Source organism: Rhinoraja longicauda, chromosome 31 (genome assembly GCF_053455715.1).
Source record: "Rhinoraja longicauda isolate Sanriku21f chromosome 31, sRhiLon1.1, whole genome shotgun sequence".
Classification (NCBI taxonomy): Eukaryota; Metazoa; Chordata; class Chondrichthyes; order Rajiformes; family Arhynchobatidae; genus Rhinoraja; species Rhinoraja longicauda.
This window is the reverse complement of record NC_135983.1, coordinates 181,615-203,333: the sequence shown is the minus strand read 5'-3', so window position 1 is coordinate 203,333 and position 21,719 is coordinate 181,615. Positions and strand designations below refer to the sequence as shown.

Here is a 21,719-nt window from a genome sequence, read left to right as displayed (position 1 = left end):
GCCAAAGTATAGAACATAACATACATATTTAAAATGCATGAATATAAATACAAGTACACAATGCATGGGTAGATATGCCCCTGTACATATATATATATATATAAATATATATATATACGCAATACATTTATAGCCTTTTATCGATTGCTACGCGTTCTTGCAGTTGTAAGCAGTACAGCAAGGTAGCAAGTTTAGCAGGTCGATATTAATTTTCTTAGTGTCAATTAGTGTCAATTTATGTATGAGTGTATGTGTACATGTTGGTCATTCACTGTCTCTCAGGGTGTGGCATGCTGTTACGTATAGTGCGCCAAGATGGGCTGTATTTCCTTCGCCAAGGATTATTCTTAGTTTTGATATATCATCTAGTTCTTTAAAATCTGGAGTTGCCAGACTGAGTTCTTCAAAGGACATTTTCCTTATTTTGTCGAATTTTTTACATTTTAAGAGGAAGTGCACCTCTGTTTCAACCTCATCTGTCAAACAGTGACCACATATTCTATTCTCTCTTGGTTGCCAAGATCTCTTCTGTCTTCCTTTTTCAACTGCCAAATGGTGGTCACTTAACCTGTACTTGGTGAGGGTCTGTCTCTGCTTTATATCTCTAACAGTTGAGAGATAGTCTGACAATTTATAATCTCATTTTTAGGGCCCCGTAACATTCTAATCTGATTTGGCTTTTGGTTGCTTTATCCCAATGTTCTAGATAGGTTTCTTTGCATTGTTTAATAATTTGGTTCACTCTAACTGGTGATTGGAAAGCAGTGTTGAACTGAGGACTGGTCAAGGTTTGGCTGAATAGGGGAAGGTAGTCTCAGTACCAACTGATACAGAGAGCTTTTTTCTGAGTTCCCCTCTTGGGGTTGGAGGGCTTTGAACTGGAGGGTGTCTGGGGGACTAGAGTTAAGGTGATTCCAAAAATGTAGTGCTCGTTTCTGGATATTTATTATCAGTGGGTATCTACCTAATTCCGCCCCACATGCATTTGTTGGTGTTTTCCTTTGGATGCGGTGGGTGTTCCGACAAAATTCCACATGTAGGGCCTCTGTTGTGTGTTTTTCCCATTTAGTATAGCTGTGGTGACTGAGTGGGCCCCATACTTCACTACCATAAAGCACAATGGGCTGAATTACACTGGCAAATATTTTAAGCCAGATTTTAATTGGAATTTGGATGTTGTGGAATCTTCTTTTTATTGCATACAGAGCTCTTCGAGCTTTCTCTTTTAGTGCATTCACTGCCATGCTAAAGCTCCCTGATTCTGCAATAGTTAGACCAAGGTAAGTGTAGCTCATAGTGTGTTCGATAATGATACCATTGAGAGTGAATTGGTATTTGTCTTCCTGACATCTGGGTCTTTTTTGAAAAATCATGATGTTGGTTTTCTTTAGATTTACTGCCAGGGCCCAATGTTGGCAGTACTCATCGAGTAGGTCTAACTGTTGCTGCAGCCCCTGTTCTGTGGGAGACAACAGAACCAAGTCATCCGCATAAAGCAGGGATTTTACCTCTCCAGAAGACAGAGGCCTGGCGCTGTGCTCTGGTCCAACTTTACTGCCAAATCGTTTATGTACACATTAAACAGTGTTGGGCTCAGATTGCAGCCTTGCCGGACGCCTCTTCTCTGGGTGAAGAGATTAGTGCATTTGTCCCCAATTTTGACACCACATTTATTATTCAAATACATTGATTTGATAAGGTCATATACCTTTCCTCCTATACCACAATGGAGAAGTTTGTAATAAAGCCCTTTGTGCCAAATAGAGTCAAATGCTTTCTTAAAGTCAATAAAACAGGCAAATATTTTCCCATTTTTTGCTTGATGTATATGTTTTTCAATGAGAGTGTGAAGAGTATAGATATGGTCGGTGTTTTGGAAGGAAGCCAATTTGGTGTTTACTGAGAATATTATATTTGCTAAGGAAATCCTGCATTCTGTTATTGATAATACTGCAGAATAACTTCCCTCGGCAGCTACTGACACAGATGCCACGATAATTGTTTGGATCTGATTTGTTTCCACTCTTATAAATTGGCGAAATAAGCCCTTGACACCAAATATTGGGAAAATAACCTGAACGTAATATGATGTTGAACAGCCTAAGCACTGTGTCCTGCATCTCCGGAGTGCTATACTTAAGCATTTCATTGTTAATGCTGTCTGGGCCACAAGCTGTCTTTGAGTGGAGAGATTTTATTTTTGTGGCCAATTCTTCTGGAGTGATTGGGAAGTCGAAAGGGTTTTGATAGTCTCTAATTGTTGTTTCTAATGTTTGGAGTTTTTCTTTGATATAAGAGTAGTTTGAGTTTATTTTATTTATTGGAATGTCTTTATATAGATCTTTGAAATATGCCCTCCAGGTATCACCATCTTGAGTTGGTAATGTTTGTGGTTTTGTTGTGGCCAGGTTATTCCACATATCACAGAATTTGTTTTGATTTATTGAGTTTTCAATTTCTTCAAGTCTTTTATGGATATAGTTTTGTGTTTTTTCCTAATAGTGTGTTTATATCTTTTAAGGGTTTCATTTTATCTAATACGTAAGTCTGAATTGTTTGGTTGGCGGCGTTTTTGATTTGATATTTTCCTCAGATTTTTTCTGGCATTTTTGCACTCGTAGTCAAACCACCTGGGTACGCACGCATACCAAGGACTGGCCACCCTCCTCCAACGGGAGACTCAGGACTGCTGCAGAGAACCAGTGTTTCCTCCCTCCCCAAAAGAAATCCACTAGCCTCTTCTGTACAGCAGTAACAAAGGTAGAGGGCGGGACAAGAGTTGCCAGCTGGTACCATAACATGGAGGCCACAAGCTGGTTTATGACCAGCACCCTACCCTGGAAAGAAATAACCCTAAGCAAGCCTGACCAGCGTCCCAGCCGGGCGACGACTTTCGTCTCTAGCTCCTGCCAGTTCGCCGGCCAAGCACCTTCAGTGGGACTCAGGTAGACCCCCAGGTAGAGGAGGTGCGTGGTGCTCCACGCATAATCTTTCATCTCCTCCGGCAAGGATTCCACCTGCCACTGGCCCACTAGAAGTCCGAAGCACTTACTCCAGTTCATCCTAGCGGACGAAGCAGCTCAGAACACCTGCTGGCATTCGCATATCCTCCACAGGCCAACAGGATCAGTAAACGTAAGAAGAACCACCTCCCTCAGACCTCCGCGAAAACGCGCTGGAATCAGGGTGGAGATTCCGCCACGCATCGACCAACTCGAAAGATTCAATCACACCTCTCAACTTCTTCGCCACTGCAGGGGCACACTGAGTACCAGAGCGATCTTGCACCTCAAGGGTACAATTGAAATCCCCCCCAAGGAAGACACACCCTCCGCAATCAATAATGCTCAGCAGAGCAGTCACCTCCTGATGTAAACGCACCTGCATTGTGCCGGTACACGTTAATGAAATATAATGGCACGCCATCCAAGATCACGGCCAGATAGTGCAAACGGCCCGGCACAACTTCCTGCACCTTCACAATCTCTGGCTGGAAAGTTGGGGCCAACAGGAAGGCCAACCCACTTGACTTTGTGCTGAGGTGGCTCATGTAGACCCCCCCCCCCCTCCCACTCCAGGAGCCAGGTGGGCTCGTCACTAACAACGGTGTGCGTCTCTTGCAGAAAACTCACTGCATACTTCCTGATAGATGGTGAAATCTACCAAGGTCCCCCCTTCCGCCAATGATGTTTACTGTGCACTTCAAGTTGAAGATACACTGGGGTTTTTTCCTCGCACTCCTCGTGGGAATGGAGCCTCCCTCTCTTAAGAGCTTCAAAAAGTCCCCGTACTGACACTTCTCAGACTCGAGAAGGCCACTAACCTTACTGTGAAGGATGCACCTAGGTACAGTGAAATTCTTTGCTTTGCATACAATCCAGTAACATTGCACATTAAACATAATAATCGATATGTACAAAAGTGTAACGATTTTTTGTATAAGAATAGTAGACTTCACCCAAGGCATTACACAAAGAGTCATCATATTTCTGGTGCCAACTTGTGCCCTTCAAGTATCAAAGTTCTTAATAGTACTAGAGTTTTATCTTAGCCTTCAAGGTCCGTTGTCCTGGCGACAGCGCTGGGTCCATATTGTATTGGTTGACATGTCCTGGCAATGCTTATGGTGTCCTCCACTGCTGCTTTGCCTCGCTGTGATGCTGCAGGCCAAGTCCGTGTTCTCAGCGTCAGTGGAGCCTCTAGTGGTGCCCGATTCGCATGATCCCCCGGCTGCTGCAGGCCTCCAACGGCCCACTCCACTCCAGTCCCAGTCCCACACCCACTTGAACCTCCACTCCCACTCCCACTCCCACTCCAATCCCACTCCCACTCCAATCCCACTCCCACTCCCACTTGAACTCCCACACCCACTTGAACTCCCACACCCACTTGAACTCCCACTCCCACTCCCACCCCACTCCCACTCCCACTCCACTCCAGTCCCACTCCCACCCCATTCCAACTCCCACTCCACTCCCACAACCCACTCCCACTCCCACTCCCACTCCCACTCCCACCCCACTCCCACTCCCACTCCACTCCCACAACCCACTCCCACTCCCACTCCCACTCCCACCCCACTCCCACTCCCACTCCCACTCCCACTCCCACTCCCACTCCCACCCCACTCCCACTCCCACTCCAGTCCCACACCATTCCCACTCCCACTCCACTCCCACTACCACTCCCACTTGAACTCCCACTCCCACTCCCACCCCACTCCACTCCCACTCCCACTCCCACTCCCACTGCCACTCCCACTTCCACTCCAGTCCCACTCCCACTCCCACCCCCACTCCCACTCCACCTCCCATCCCACTCCCATTCCCACTCCCACTCCAGTCCCACTCCACTCCCACTCCCACTCCACTCCCACTCCACTCCCACTCCACTCCCACCCCACTCCCACTCCTGTCCCACTCCACTTCCACCCCATTCCCACCCACTCCAGGCCCACTCCACTCCTACTTCCACTCCACTCCCACTACCACACCCACTCCCACTCCAGTCCCACTCCACACCCACTCGCACTCCACTCCCACTCCCACTCCCACTCCAGTCCCACTCCCACTCCCACTCCCACTCGCACTCCCACTCCCATTCCCACTCCCATTCCCACCCCTCCCACTCCACTCCTACTTCCACTCCACTTCCACTCCCACTCGCACTCCCACTCCCACTCCCACTCCACTCCTACTTCCACTCCACCCCCACTCCCACATCCACTCCCACTCCCACTCCACTCCCACTCCCACTCCCACTCCACTCCCACTCCCACTCCACTCCCACTCCCACCCTACTACCATTCCACTCCCACTCCCACTCTAGTCTCACTCCCACTCCACTCCCACTCCCACTCCCACTCCAGTCCCACTCCCATTTCACTCCCACTCCACTCCACTCCCACTGCCACTCCCACTCCAGTCCCACTCCCACTCCCACCCCACTCCCACTCCCACTCCCACTCCAGTCCCACTCCCACTCGACTCCCACTCCCACTCCCATTCCCATTCCCAGTCCCATTCCCACCCCACTCCACTCCACTCCACTCCCACTCCAGTCCCACTCCACTCCCACTCCCACTCCACTCCCACTACCACTCCCACTTGAACTCCCACTCCCACTCCCACCCCACTCCACTCCCACTCCCACTCCCACTCCCACTGCCACTCCCACTTCCACTCCAGTCCCACTCCCACTCCCCACCCCCACTCCCACTCCACCTCCCATCCCACTCCCATTCCCACTCCCACTCCAGTCCCACTCCACTCCCACTCCCACTCCACTCCCACTCCACTCCCACTCCACTCCCACCCCACTCCCACTCCTGTCCCACTCCACTTCCACCCCATTCCCACCCACTCCAGGCCCACTCCACTCCTACTTCCACTCCACTCCCACTACCACACCCACTCCCACTCCAGTCCCACTCCACACCCACTCGCACTCCACTCCCACTCCCACTCCCACTCCAGTCCCACTCCCACTCCCACTCCCACTCGCACTCCCACTCCCATTCCCACTCCCATTCCCACCCCTCCCACTCCACTCCTACTTCCACTCCACTTCCACTCCCACTCGCACTCCCACTCCCACTCCCACTCCACTCCTACTTCCACTCCACCCCCACTCCCACATCCACTCCCACTCCCACTCCACTCCCACTCCCACTCCCACTCCACTCCCACTCCCACTCCACTCCCACTCCCACCCTACTACCATTCCACTCCCACTCCCACTCTAGTCTCACTCCCACTCCACTCCCACTCCCACTCCCACTCCAGTCCCACTCCCATTTCACTCCCACTCCACTCCACTCCCACTGCCACTCCCACTCCAGTCCCACTCCCACTCCCACCCCACTCCCACTCCCACTCCCACTCCAGTCCCACTCCCACTCGACTCCCACTCCCACTCCCATTCCCAGTCCCATTCCCACCCCACTCCACTCCACTCCCACTCCAGTCCCACTCCACTCCCACTTCCACTCCACTCCCACTCCCACTCCCACTCCAGTTCCACTCCACTCCCACTCCCACCCCACTCCCATTCCACTCCCACTCCCACTCCAGTCCCACTCCCACTCCACTCCCACTCCACTCCCACTCCCACTCCCACTCTCACTCCACTCCACTCCCACTCCCACTCCACTCCCACTCCACTCCAACTCCCACTCCCACTCCAACTCATGTCCCACTCCCACTCCCACTCTACTCCACTCCCACTCCCACTCCCACTCCAGTCCCACTCCCACTGCCACTCCAACTCAAAGGTTCAAAGGTCTGTTTATTGTCGCTAATTAAGGTACCATACAGCCATACTAAAAACAAAACAACAAGATACACAACTCTATAAAGGTTGACATAAACATCCACCAAGGTGGGTTCCTCACAATCCTCACTGTGATGGGAGGCATTACAGTCCTAGCTTCTTCCTCTTTATTTTCCTCTTTAGCTCCCTCAGCCGGCGATTGAAGCCCCCACGTTGAGGTGATCGAAGCCTCCACGTCAAGGGGATCAAAGCCTCCATATCGAGGTGATCGAAGCTCCCACGTTGGGGCGGTCAAAGCTCCTGTGGCTAGGAGCTGCCGAAGTTGGTCTCTAACCAGGGACTGCGAGCTCAGGCTCCCACGGTTGGAACTCCTGAAGTCGATCTCCAGCAGAGGCCGCCAGCTCCGCGATGGTAGGCCACAGTGCGGACGGATATACGATATGGGAAAAAAATCGCATCTCCGTCAAGGTAAAATACTTTTTAAAAGATTCCACATAAAATAGGCTGAAGTACACTAAAACATGAAAAAACAACAAAGGATGAGACAGACTGTCCACGACACAGCCACTGTGGCTCCACCTTGTGGACAATACCCAATACTCCAGTCCCTCTCCCACTCCAACTCCGAGTCCCACTCCCTTCCCTCTCCCACTCCCACTCCAGTCCCACTCCACTCCCACTCCCTGTCGCACTCCTCTTCCTCTCCCACTCCTACTCCAGTCCCACTCCTCTTCCTCTCCCACTCCAGTCCCACTCCTCTCCCACTACCACTCCAATCCCACACCCACTCCAATTCCCAGTACCACTCCCACTCCAGTTCCACACCACTCCCACTCCCTGTCCCACTCCTCTTCCTCTCCCACTCCCACTTCACTCCCACTCCCTGTCCCACTCCTCTCCCTCTCCCACTCCCATTCCAGTACCACTCCCACTCCAGTCCCACTCCCGCTCCAGTCCCACTCCCACTCCAATCCCACTCCCACTCCAACTCCCACTCTACTCCCACTCCATTCCCACTCCCACCAGTCCCACTCCCACTCCACTCCCACTCCACTCCCACTCCAGTCCCACTCCCACTCCAACTCCCACTCCACTCCCACCAGTCCCACTCCCACTCCAACTCCCACCAGTCCCACTCCCACTCCCACTCCAGTCCCACTCCCACTCCCACTCCAGTCCCACTCCCACTCCAGTCTCGCTCCCACTCCACTCCACTCCCAATCCACTCCCACACCAGTCGCGCTCCCACTCCAGACCCACTCCCACTCCCACACCAGTCGCGCTCCCGCTCCACTCCCAATCTCACTCCACTCCACTGACACCTTGACCCGTGGATGCAGCGTCCCCCCACCTCCCGCAGACACCACTCAGCCTCCGTGCCCCGGGCGCCTCCTGCAGCCAACCACGGAACCGCCACAGTGCCTCCGAGGGCGCGGGAGGTGAGTCCACAGCCCGCTCTCCGATCCTCTCCTCCGTCCACCACCGCCGACAATCAGCCCATCGTCCAATGTCTGCCGCCGTCGCCAACTCCCTTCACCTTCATCACCGTTCTTCAGGATCGAGGGGGAGAGGAGCCTCAAATGAGGCTCCCAGTCCAGGGGGAGTTCTCAGTTCTGCAGCATGCGAGCCAGGGCTGCTGTCAGGGCTCACAGCGACCTTTTTGCCGCACACAGATGGATAATGTTTGGTGCAAGATATGGTCCATTACAGCCAGATTAAAGATAGTTCGAAGGTCTCCAATGAGGTCGATAGGGGGTCAGGACCGCATTATAGTTCACGAGAGGATGGTTCTTTTGCCTGATAACAGTTAGGAAGAAATTGTTCCTGAATCTGGAGGTATGCACTTTCAAACTTCAATAAATATCACCAGCAATTTGTCCTGGACCAGCCGCATTGAAGCTATGGCCTAGAAAGCACACCAACACCTCAACTTCCTTCGAAGGTTGAAGAAGTTTAACATGTCCCCAACAACCTACATCAAATTCTCCGAATGCACCATAGAAAGCAACTTATCGTAGTGCATCATAGCCTGGTTTAGCAACTGCAAGACATTGCATCCATGACCGCAAGAAATTGCAAAGAGTTGTGGACGCAGCCCAGACGATCATTCAAACCAACTTCCCTTCCATGGAATCGTTCTATACTTCACGCTGTCTCAGCAAGGCTGCCAGCATAATCAAGAACAACTCTCTCTTCTCCCCTCTCCCATCAGGCAAGAGGTACAGAAGTTTGAATACACATACCTCGAATTTCTGGAAGTAGATTCCCAGCTGTCATCAAGCAACTGAACCGACCCTCGGGCAAGATGCTGCCTGACCTCCCATCTACAGTATCTCACTGGAGACCTTTCAATTGCCTTTAATCAAACTTTATCGGATTCCAATGTTATACCTTGCACAAAATGTTGTACCTTTATCCAATATCTGTGCATGGCTTGATTGTATTCATGTATAGACTTGACTGTATAGCATGCAAAAGAAAGCGTTTCACTGTCCTCGGTACACGTGACAATAATAAACTAAACTGAACTAAAATAAACCTATATACAAAATGCCATCTATATCTCTCGTTTTCCTTTCCCCTGACTCTCAGTCTGCAGAAGGGTCTCGACCCGAAACGTCACCCATCCCTTCTCTCCTGAGATGCTGCCTGTCCTGCTGAGTTACTCCACCTTTTTGTGTCTACTTTCCATTTAAACCAGCATCTACAGTTCTTTCCTACACATAAAATAAACCTAGATTTTTTTCCCTCTGTAACTGTAACACGGTACACTGCATGCTGCAATCATTCTCTTTGCACTACCTGTAGTACTTGTGTTGCCATGTACAGGAGGCAGAACCTGTCACTATCGCATGTAATAATAATGCCTTTCGTATGTAACAATAATGAATTAACCTGAACAAAAATAAACCAAGGATGTTTGCTCTCTAACTGTAATGCTGGATCAGTACACTGTGCATTCTGGTATGATTCTCTTTGCAGCAGGCAGAGTCTGTCACATGGGGTGCATGGGGGCGATTTGATAATAACAAACCATTGAGACCCCCCCCTTTCCCCCCCCTCCCCCGCTCCTCCCACACGCTGCCCTCGTCTCTAGGCAACTGTGTCGCTGCATAATTTCCGCTCCGCGACGGGATGCAAGGTGTATGTGGCAGTAGCAGCTGTGCGTGTGATGATGAGCCAGGCTGGTGGGAGCGGCAAAGGAAGTGGGACCATCGGATACTTTTTGTAACTTTGTCGCCCTGTACAAGGCGACTCTTTGTGTACTTTATATAATAGATGCAAAGCAAAGAGTTTCACTGTATCAAGTACATGTGACAATAAAGTATCAATCATGCACTGTATGATGGAATGCTGCTGTTATTCTCTTTCACTACCTGTATTACTTGTTTAGTCATGTACAGTGTGATGGAATGGACAGCAGGCAGAGTCTGTCACTTCATCACGGGGCATGTGATCATAATAATCTAAAATAAACATCTTTGCACTACCTGTTACCCTCTTTGCACTCGCTGTGATTCTCTTTGCACTTCCTGTGATTCTCTTTGCACTTCCTGTGATTCTCTTTGCACTACCTGTGATTCTCTTTGCAATAACCGTTGCCCTCTTTGCACTACCTGTCGCCCTCTTTGCACTACCTGTTGCCCTCTTTGCACTACCTGTGATTCTCTTTGCAATAACTGTTGCCCTCTTTGCACTACCTGTTGCCCTCTTTGCACTACCTGTTGCCCTCTTTGCATTACCTGTGATACTTGGTAAACAAGATAAAATACCTACATCATCCCTACATCATCAACTCGCTGAGTTTCAATAAACTTTGCTACCAATATTCCCTTTACCCTAGGGAATGGAATATGTTATCACCCAACACATGTGCCACTCCCGATGTTCAGTCATATATAAAGGGGATTGAGCAACTAGATCTCCTCAACTTGGTAAAAAAAAAGGCCCACTTCAAAATTTAATCACCTCTACTCACTCCGACCACTTATGAGGTGTTTGCGCAGTAATCAACCAAGACCAGAACGAGAACGATGGACAGCGTGTGGAGCCTGTCACGTGCATGTGTGTGGAGCCAGTCACGTGTGTGTGTGTATCTGTGTATGGAGCCTGACACATGTGTGTGTGTGTGGAGCCTGTCACGTGTGTGTATGTGTGTGTGTGGACCCTGTCGTGTGTGTGTGCGGCCTGTCACGTGTGTGTGTGTGTGGAGCCTGTCACGTGTGTGTGTGGGGCCTGTCACGTGTGTGTGTGTGTGTGTGTGTGTGTGTGGGGCCTGTCAGGTGTGTGTGTGTGCGTGTGGGACCTGTCACGTGTGTGTGTGTGTGTGGGGCCTGTCACGTGTGTGTATGTGTGGGGCCTGTCACGTGTGTGTGTGTGGGACCTGTCATGTGTGTGTGTGTGTGTGGAGCCTGTCACGTGTGTGTGTGTGTGTGGAGCCTGTCACGTGTGTGTGTGGAGCCTGTCACGTGTGTGTGTGTGTGTGTGTGGAGCCTGTCACGTGTGTGTGTGTGTGTGTGTGTGTGGGGGGGGCGCGGCGGGTAGAGTCACGTGCCAACAACAACCCAAATGAGACTCCGCCCCTCCCCCATGGTCTCCAGGCAACGGCGGCGGTAACGGGCGGAGCGCGAGCACGAGCACGAGCGCGGCTCCCTGGCTGCGCGTGAGATGGCGATGGCGATGGCGGCTCCGGCTCGAGTCCCGGTCTCGGTCCCAGTCCCGGGCGGCGGCGGCGGCGGCAGCAGCGTTGGGCGGCCGCTGTCGGGCACTGTGCGCCGCCTACACCGAGCCCTGACGGCGCTGCTGAGTGAGGCGGAGCGCCTGCGCTTCATCCACTGCCTCAACGAGTACCAGCGGCGGCGTAACGTGTGCGAGCTGGTGGCCAGCCTCGGCCTGTTGCTCGACTGTCCCCGCAAACGCCAACTACTGCCCCTCCTCCGCCTCGTTATTCCCCGCTCCGACCAGCTGCTCTTCGACCAGTACACGGCCGAGGGGCCTTACCCCAGCAGTCCGGACAGCCGCGTGAGTGCGGGCAGTGGGTGAGGGAGAGGGGCAGTGGGTGAGGAGGGAGATGGCGGTGGGTGAGGGGGGAGATGGCGGTGGGTGAGGGGGGGCAGTGGGTGAGGGAGAGGGGCAGTGGGTGAGGGGGGGGTGGGAGGGAGAGGGGCGGTGGGTGAGGGGGGGCAGTGGGTGAGGGGGAGGGGGGTGGGTGAGGGAGAGGGGGCAGTGGGTGAGGAGGGGGATGGCGGCGGGAGAGGGGCAGTGGGAGGGAGAGGGGCAGTGGGTGAGGGGGAGGGGGGTGGGTGAGGGAGAGGGGGCAGTGGGAGGGAGCGGGGGTGGGTGAGGGGGAGGGGGCAATGGGAGGGAGAGAGGGGTGGGTGAGGGGGAGGGGGCAATGGGAGGGAGAGGGGCAGTGGGTGAGGGGGAGGGGGGTGGGTGAGGGGGCAGTGGGAGGGAGAGGGGGTGGGTGAGGGGGAGGGGGCAGTGGGAGGGAGAGGGGGGTGGGTGAGGGGGAGGGGGCAGTGGGTGAGGGAGAGGGGCGGTGGGTGAGGGAGAGGGGGTGGGTGAGGGGGAGGGGGCAGTGGGAGGGAGAGGGGGGTGGGTGAGGGGGAGGGGGCAGTGGGTGAGGGAGAGGGGCGGTGGGTGAGGGAGAGGGGGGTGGGTGAGGGGGAGGGGGCAGTGGGAGGGAGAGGGGGGTGGGTGAGGGAGAGGGGGTTGGGTGAGGGGGAGGGGGCAGTGGGAGGGAGAGGGGGGTGGGTGAGGGGGAGGGGGCAGTGGGAGGGAGAAGGGGGTGGGTGAGGGGGAGGGGGCAGTGGGTGAGGGAGAGGGGCGGTGGGTGAGGGAGAGGGGGGTGGGTGAGGGGGCAGTGGGAGGGAGAGGGGGTGGGTGAGGGAGAAGGGGGTGGGTGAGGGAGAAGGGGGTGGGTGAGGAGCAGTGGGTGAGGGAGAGGGACGGTGGGTGAGAGGGGGGTGGGTGAGGAGCAGTGGGTGAGGGAGAGGGGCGGTGGGTGAGGGGCAGTGGGTGAGGGAGAGGGGCGGTGGGTGAGGGAGAGGGGGGTGGGTGAGGAGCAGTGGGTGAGGGAGAGGGGCGGTGGGTGAGGGAGAGGGACAGTGGGTGAGGGCAGTGGGTGAGGGAGAGGGGCAGTGGGTGAGGGAGAGGAGATGGTGGTGGGTGAGGGGGGCGGTGAAGGAGAGGGACAGTGGGTGAGGGGGCATCATGACCAAGGGGGAAGGTTGGACGAGAATTAGGAGTGGCCAGGCGAAGGGGAGGGTCAGATTAGCCTAGGAGCATGTTAGACTGACCGAAGTGAGCCAGCACACTAGATTTTCCGATATGTCCTCTTTCTTCCCAACATCTCTCACCCGTGTCTCCTCTGTGTTCTGTTCTTGCCCCCCCCACCCCCGCCAGACGGAACAAGGATAGAGGTCCCTGTTCTTCACCTTTCACTTCACCAACCTCCGCACCCAATACATCGTACTCCATCATCTCCATCATTTGCTTTGTGATCCCACCAATCATTTCTTCTCCTTTGCAGAGACTGCTCCTTCAGTGACATTGGTTCACTCAACCCTCAACCCTTCCCACTGACCTCTCCCCCCCCCCCCCCCCCCCACCCCCCACCCAGGTTACTTTGCCTTGTGATGTAGCATCTGTCCCGATACTACAAACCTGTACGTCTTTGGGGTGGAAGGAAACCGAAGATCTCGGGGGAAAAACCCATGTAGGTTTTCAGTCAGAGAGTGGTGAAGGTGTGGAATTCTCTGCCTCAGAAGGCAGTGGAGGCCAGTTCGTTGGATGCTTTCAAGAGAGAGCTGGATAGAGCTCTTAAGGATAGCGGAGTGAGGGGGTATGGGGAGAAGGCAGGAACGGGGTACTGATTGAGAGTGATCAGCCATGATCGCATTGAATGGCGGTGCTGGCTCGAAGGGCTGAATGGCCTACTCCTGCACCTATTGTCTATTGTTACGAGGAGAATGTACAAACTCCGTACAGATAAGAACCATAGTCAGGATCGCACCTGGCTCTCTGATGCTGTGTTAGTAGCTTCATGGCTACGTCGTCGTGCGGTCCAGCATCATCGTTGCCACCTATTCCTTTTCTCCAGAAATGCTTCCTGACCCTGTTGTGGCCTCCAGTACATCAGTGAGACCAGGTGTACACTCGGGGACTGTTATGCTGAACACTTGCGCTCGGTGCACCAAGGCCTGCTGAATTTTCCAGTTGCTAACCATTTTAACTCCATTCCCTTCCCATAATGTCCTTTCTGTCCTGGGCCTCCTCCATTGCCAGAGCGATGCCACACGCAAACTGGAAGAGCAGCACATCATATTCCATTTGAGTAGTTTCTCCAATTTTGGGTAACCTCTAACATGCCCCCTGTCCTTTTCTCCCCACACCTCCCCCCCCCCCCCCATTCCCCTTGCGTATGCCCCATCTGGACTCCTCCCCCTGTCTTCACAAGTTTCCTCTCTAGGTTCACAAACCACAGCCCAACGGTGAACAGCGAACATTAAACTACGATGACTGCGGTGGGGGTGGGGAGAACGGAGAGAGAGGGAATGCAAGGGTTACTTGAAATTAGAGGAATCAATATTAATACTGCTGGATTTCTCTAATTTCAAGTAACCCTTACATTCCCTCCCTCTCTCTCCATCCCATCCCCACCTTAACCGTCCTGCTAGTTTCACTGTTTGTCTCCCTTCGTTATTGCCTCTTCCACAGGCAACGATGGACCATTTTGTTCCTTTGTCATCGGTGATTGTTCTGTACGTTTTCATCCCTCTAGTCAAGTCAAGTCAATTTTATTTGTATAGCATATTTAAAAACAAGCCACGTTGACCAAAGTGCTGTACATCTGATTAGGTACTAAGGAAGAAAAAAAAATGAAACACAGTAGCACGCAAACATAACAGCACATACAAAACAGTTCACAGCGCCTCCTCAATGAGCCTCAAACGCTAGGGAGTAGAAATAGGTTTTGAGCCTGAACTTAAAGGAGTCGATGGAGGGGGCAGTTCTGATGGGGAGAGGGATGCTGTTCCACAGTCTAGGAGCTGCAACCGCAAAAGCGCGGTCACCCCTGAGCTTAAGCCTAGACCGCAGGATAGTGAGTAGCCCCAAGTCGGCCGACCTGAGGGACCTGGAGTTAGAAAGGTGGGTTAGAAGATTTTTCGTGGGGGGGAATGTCCATTTAGGGCTTTATATGTGAATAGGAGGAGCTTGAAGTTGATTCTGTACCATACAGGGGGCCAGTGGAGAGAGGCCAGAATCGGTGTGATGTGGTCCCTTTTACGGGTACCCGTCAGGAGTCTCGCTGCGGCGTTTTGGACCAGTTGCAGGCGGGACAGGGAAGATTGGCTGATCCCAGTGTATAGGGAGTTACAGTAATCTAGGCGGGAGGAAATGAAAGCGTGAATTATTTTTTCAATGTCGTCGAATTGGAGGAAAGGTTTGATTTTAGCTATGGTACGAAGTTGGAAGAAGCTGGCTTTTACCACAGCATTGACTTGCTTGTCAAATTTTAATGCAGAGTCAAATATCACGCCGAGGTTTTTGACATGCGGTTTGACTAGGCAGGATAGGCTTCCAAGACTGCCTGTTATCGATTTGATGGAGTCGGGGGGGGGGGGGAGGGGGGGGCGAATAGGATGACCTCAGCCTTGCTCTCATTTAATTGGAGGAAGTTCTGTGCCATCCAACATTTTATGTCCTCAAGGCAGTGTAAGAGGCTGTTTAAATTTGACTGGTTGTTGGGTTTCAGGGGGAGGTAAAGCTGAGTGTCATCGGCATAGCAGTGGAAAGAAATGCCGTGCCTTTGAATGATTTGGCCAAGGGGGAGCATGTATAGAGAGAAGAGAATGGGGCCTAGGATGGAGCCTTGTGGAACTCCGCAGGAGAGGCTAGCTGGAGCAGAGGAATAACTGCTTATGTTGATGGCGAAACTCCTATCTTTGAGGTAGTTTCTAGTTTCTCTCTCCTCTGATTCTCAGCCTGAAGAAGGGTCTTGACCCAAAACAGCACCTATTCCTTTTCTCCAGAAATGCTGCCTGATCCTCTGAGTTACTCCAGCATTTTGTGTCTATTTTAAGTGTAAACCAGCATCGGCAGTTCCTTCCTACACATTCCTTCACAATCTTCAGACCTGTCTCATACCTTCTGTGTTATATCTGGCCTTTGTTTCAACCATCTGGCTGTCAAAACCCCGCCTCACCTATCTGCTTTGTTCTGCCACACCCCTTTTCCAGCTTTCCTCTCTTCCCCCGCCCCCCCCCCCTTCCCCATCAGTCAAAAGAAGGGTCTTGACCTGAAACATCACCTCCAGAGATGCTGCCTGACCTGCTGAGTTATTCCAGCACTTTGTGGCTTTTTGTATGTTGACGGTTCGATCCTGACTACGGGTGCTGCACTGTAAGGAGTTTGTACGTTCTCCCCGTGACCTGCGTGAGTTTTCTCCGAGATCTTAGGTTTCCTCCCACACTCCAAAGACGTACAGGTATGTAGGTTAATTGGCTGGGTAAATGTGAAAATTGTCCCTAGTGGGTGTAGGATAGTGTTAATGTACGGGGATTACTGGGCGGCACGGACTTGGAGGGCCGAAAAGGCCTGTTTCCGGCTGTATATATATGATATGATATGATACTGGTTTATAAAAGACACAAAGTGCTGTAATAACTCAGCAGGTCAGGCAGTATATCTGGAGAACATGGATGGATGATGTTTCGAAGGGTCCCAACCCAAAACATCACCTATCCATATTCTCTAGAGATGTTGCCTGACCTGCTGTGTTACTCCCGCACTTTGTGTACTGAATACAGCATGTGTATCAGGAAAGGGGCTGAAGCCCACAGCGCTCTGACTGGTCAATCTGTTGCTCAGTGAGAAATATTTTTTGCTGAACTGTCAGTAACGTTGCTTTGACATTGAATAGTGCATAATCAATCTGAATTAGTATGGTAGAGTGCAATCTTGCTAATTGAATAGAAAGAATGTTCAGAGGTGGATAAATAGTATGTTTAAAACAATTCAAAAGCATATTTTACCATTTGTAAACAATTTTATGGGAATGCTTCATTTACCTCATCATGAGGAGAATAGATAAAGTGAAAGTACAGACTATTTTACCCAGGCTAAGGGAATCAAAAACCAGAGGACATAGGTTTAAGGTTAGTGGGGCAAGATTTAATAGGGACCTTAGGGGAATTTTTTTCACTGAGGATGGTGGGTATATGGAATGAGCTACCAGAGGAGGTAGTCAATGCAGGTACTATGATAGCATTTAAAATATACTTGGACAGATCCATGGATAGGAAAGGTTTAGAAGGATATGGGCCAAACATGGGTAAACAAGATTAGCGTTGATGGGGCGTCTTTGTCAACATGGACATGTTGGGCCAAAAGGTTTCTTTCCATGCTTCATGACTGCCTCTCCAACTGCAATTGTCAGGCATGCTTGGTTAACCAGCCTTGCTAGTCATGGGTTCTACCTGTGCCATTATGTCAAGAATTGTAAACATGTGGAACAACAGAGTCAGTACTCTGCAAGCATTTGGCTGTTGCTTTATCATTAGCATTTGGAAAATGACATGACATTCAAAAGGGCAACTGCTATTATTGCACGCTTTCCCTGTACAATAAATAAAAGAGAATCAAGACAGAGCAATTTTCACTAATGCACGTGACAATAAACTAAACTGTATAGCTATTGCTTTCAGGTTAGACAATAGACAGGAGTAGGAGTAGGTGCAGGAGTAGGCCATTCGGCTCTTCGAGCCAGCACCACCATTCAATGTGATCATAGCTGATCATTCTCAATCAGTACCCCGTTCCTGCCTTCTCCCCATACCCCCTGACTCCGCTATCCTTAAGAGGTCTATGTAGTTCTCTCTTGAATGCATTCAGAGACTTGGCCTCCACTGCCTTCTGAGGCAGTGAATTCCACAGATTTATAACTCTGACTGAAAAAGTTTTTCCTCATCTCCGTTCTAAATGGCCTACCCCTTATTCTTAAACTGTGGCCCCTGGTTCTGGACTCCCCCAACATTGGGAACATGTTTCCTGCCTCTAACGTGTCTAACCCCTTAATAATCTTATGTTTCGATAAGATCCCCTCTCATCCTTCTAAATTCCAGTGTACACAAGCCCAGCCGCTCCAATCTTTCAACATATGACAGTCCCGCCATTCCGGGAATTAACCTAGTAAACCTACGCTGCACGCCCTCAATAGCAAGAATATCCTTCCTCAAATTTGGAGACCAAAACTGCACACAGTACTCCAGGTGCGGTCTCACTACTGCAGAAGGACCTCTTTGCTCCTATACTCAACTCCTCTTGTTATGAAGGCCAACATTCCATTGGCTTTCTTCACTGCCTGCTGTATCTGCATGCTTCCTTTCAGTGACTGATGCACTAGGACACCAAGATCTCGTTGTGCGTCCCCTTTTTCTAACTTAACACCATTCAGATAATAATCTGCCGCCTTATTCTTACCACCAAAGTGGATAACCTCACACTTATCCACATTAAACTGCATCTGCCATGCATCCGCCCACTCACACAACCTGTCCAAGTCACCTGCAACCTCATAGCATCTTCCTCACAGCTCACACTACCACCCAGCTTTGTATCATCTGCAAATTTGCTAATGTTACTTTTAATCCCTTCATCCAAGTCATTAATGTATATTGTAAATAGCTGCGGTCCCAGCACCGAGCCTTGCGGTACCCCACTAGTCACTGCCTGAGCGTTAGCATAGATGCTGAGATTTATTCCAGTTTCAACAAGCATTTTATTTGTCTGCTGGGTGTTGGAAATCTCAATTGAAATAATTTTGAACAGTTTAACAGAGCAGGGACAGGGTTTTGTGTTAAATTAACTCAAATTTGCTACAGGATAAACTGGTAACATTTTAACAAAAGGTGGAAATGGGGGAAGGAAAGTATTTGTTTTGCACACTTGTTAGTCTTCTGAAGCTAATTATGACATTTCCTATCATATAATGTGTGAATGAGTGTGAGAATAATATACTATTTAAAGAGAAAAAGAGCAATGCATTTTAAATTCCCCAATACATGTTTTACACGATGAACAAATTGTATTTGGGACTCTTTTAAAGAGCATCAGAAGATAACTGAAAAGGCAATACGGGGAGAAAAGATGAGGTATGAAGGTAAGCTAGCCAAGAATATAAAGGAGGATAGTAAAAGCTTCTTTAGGTACGTGAAGAGGAAAAAAATAGTTAAGACAAATGTGGGTCCCTTGAAGACAGAAGCAGATGAATTTATTATGGGGAACAGGGAAATGGCAGACGAGTTGAAGAGGTACTTTGGATCTGTCTTCACTAAGGAAGACACAAACAATCTCCCAGATATTTTAATGGCCAGAGATCCTAGGGTGAAGGAGGAACTGAAGGAAATTCACATTAGGCAGGAAATGGTGTTGGGTAGATTGATGGGACTGAAGGTTGATAAATCCCCGGGGCCTGATGGTCTGCATCCCAGGGTACTTAAGGAAGTGGCTCTAGAAATCGTGAACGCATTTGTGATCATTTTCCAATGTTCTACAGATTCAGGATCAGTTCCTGTGGATTGGAGGGGAGCTAATGTTATCCCACTTTTTAAGAAAGGAGGGAGAGAGAAAACGGGAAATTATAGACCAGTTAGTCTGACATCAGTGGTTATAAAAGAAGAAATTGCAGAACATTTGGCTAGCAGTAACAGGATCGTTCCGAGTCAGCATGGATTTACGAAGGGGAAGTCACTAACCTTCTGGAGTTTTTGAGGATGTAACTAGGAAAATGAACAAGGGAGAGCCAATGGATGCAGTGTACCTGGACTTTCAGAAAGCCTTCGATAAGGTCCCACATAGGAGATTAGTGGGCAAAATTAGAGCACATGGTATTGATGGGTTGGGTACTGACATGGATAGAAAATTGGTTGGCAGGCAGGGAACAAAGAGTAGGGATAAATGGGTACCTTTCAGAATGGCAGGCAGTGACTAGTGTGGTACCGCAAGGCTCGGTGCTGGGACCACAGCTATTTACAATGTACCTTAATGACTCGGATGAAGGGATTAAAAGTAACATTAGCAAATTTGCAGATGACACAAAGCTGGGTGGCAGTGTGAAGTGTGAGGAGGATGTTATGAGGATGCAGGGTGACTTGGACAGGTTGTGTGAGTGGGCAGATGCATGGCAGATGCAGTTTAATGTGGATAAATGTGAGGTTATTCAGTTTGGTGGTAAGAACAGGAAGGCAGATTATTATCTGAATGGTGTCATTAGGAAAAGGGGAAATACCTCGAGATATGGGTGTCCTAGTTCATTAGTCACTGAAAGTAAGCATGCAGGTACAGCAGGCAGTGAAGAAAGCTGAAAGTGAAGAAAGCAGTGAAGAATGTTGGCCTTCATAACAAGAGGGGTTGAGTATAGGAGCAAAGAGGTCCTTCTGCAGTTGTACAGGGCCCTAGTGAGACCACACCTGGAGTTTTGTGCGCAATATTGGTCTCCAAATTTGAGGAAGAACATTCTTACTATTGAGGGAGTGCAGCGTAGGTTCACGAGGTTAATTCCCGGAATGGCGGGATTATCGTATGTTGAAAGACTGGAGCGACTGGGCTTGTATACTCTGGAATTTAGAAGGATGAGAGGGGATCTAATTGAAACATATAAGATTATTAAGGGATTGGACACTCTAGAGGCAGAAAACAGGTTCCCGATGTTGGGGGAGTCCCGAACCAGGGGTCACGTTTAAGGGGTCACATGCAACCAGGGGTGCATGTTTAAGAATAAGGGGTAGGCCATTTAGAACGGAGATGAGCAAAAACATTTTCATTCATTGTGAAGCTGTGGAATTCTCTGCCTCAGAAGGCAGTGGAGGCCAATTCCCTGGATGCTTTCAAGAGAGAGTTAGATAGGGCTCTTAATGATAGCGGAGTCAAGGTATATGGGGAGAAGGCAGGAACGGGGTACTGATTGTAGATGATCAGCCGTAATCACGGTGATTGGTGGTGCTGGCTTGAAGGACCGAATGGCCTACTCCTGCACCTATTGTCTATTGTATTATTGTTATTTGACATAACAGTTATGGAAAGGTTCAATAGACTCTGCTTGACAAGTGCACAATTTCATGATCTATTGTTAGAAAATCCTGCCTTATCTCCTTCTTAAATGGACGCTCTTTGAACACTTATTTGTGACCCTGAACCAGTGAAGGATCCACCCTGTAAAGACCCCTCCAGATCTTGTTTATTGCAATCAAGATCCCTTTTATTTTTCTAAATTCTCCTAGATCTAAACCTGACCTATTCAAACCTTTCTCATATTTCATCCTAACCAATCCAGGTATTAGTCTTGTAAACCCATTATCAGTTATGATCAGCTGTCACTTGCTTTCACCACAATCTATGAGGAGTGTAAGAAGTGAACATTTCATATATTTGGCTGCTTTGCAAGTTGGTATGATTTGTAAAGTGAGTAAGGATTAAGGGAAAGAAGAATTTAAATGACACGAGAAAGAGTGTTGCAAATAACCTCATTTTTTAAAGATTTGTGTAATAGCCATTCATGAACTGGGAATATTGTATTGTGAATTGTACAAGTTATTTACTAAAATGTATATAGAGGCACGAGATGCTGAAAAGATTTAAGGATTTAATTTAAGGTGCAAAGCTGCATCCAGCAGGAAAGGATGAATGAACAGCTTTTCTTTCATTCTTGTTTTGATCCAATAAAGAATTGTGAAATATTCTGATAAATTATACCCAGGAGAGAAGGGATTTGTCCTCAACCAAATTCTCAAGGGCTACTTTGGAAATTTGGTTTAGGTTTGTTATTGTCATGTGTACAGAGGGTACAGTTAAAAGCTTTGCATTGCATGCTTTCAGATCAGAATACTATACATAAATACAATCAAGCTAAACCTGAGTACAATAGATGAGGCAGGGGAGAGTGC

General features: G+C 49.9%; 1 protein-coding gene across 1 annotated transcript in view; it reads left to right on the top strand.

The window, feature by feature from the left end:
* The first annotated feature begins 11,439 nt into the window (after positions 1-11,439).
* The window catches only part of LOC144608407 (whirlin-like), a 78,110-nt gene continuing 67,830 nt past the window's right edge, over positions 11,440-21,719 (top strand). The window contains exon 1 of the mRNA XM_078426139.1: positions 11,440-11,793. Within this exon, the coding sequence (XP_078282265.1) occupies positions 11,440-11,793 (354 nt within the window). The remainder of the gene's footprint in view (positions 11,794-21,719) is intronic.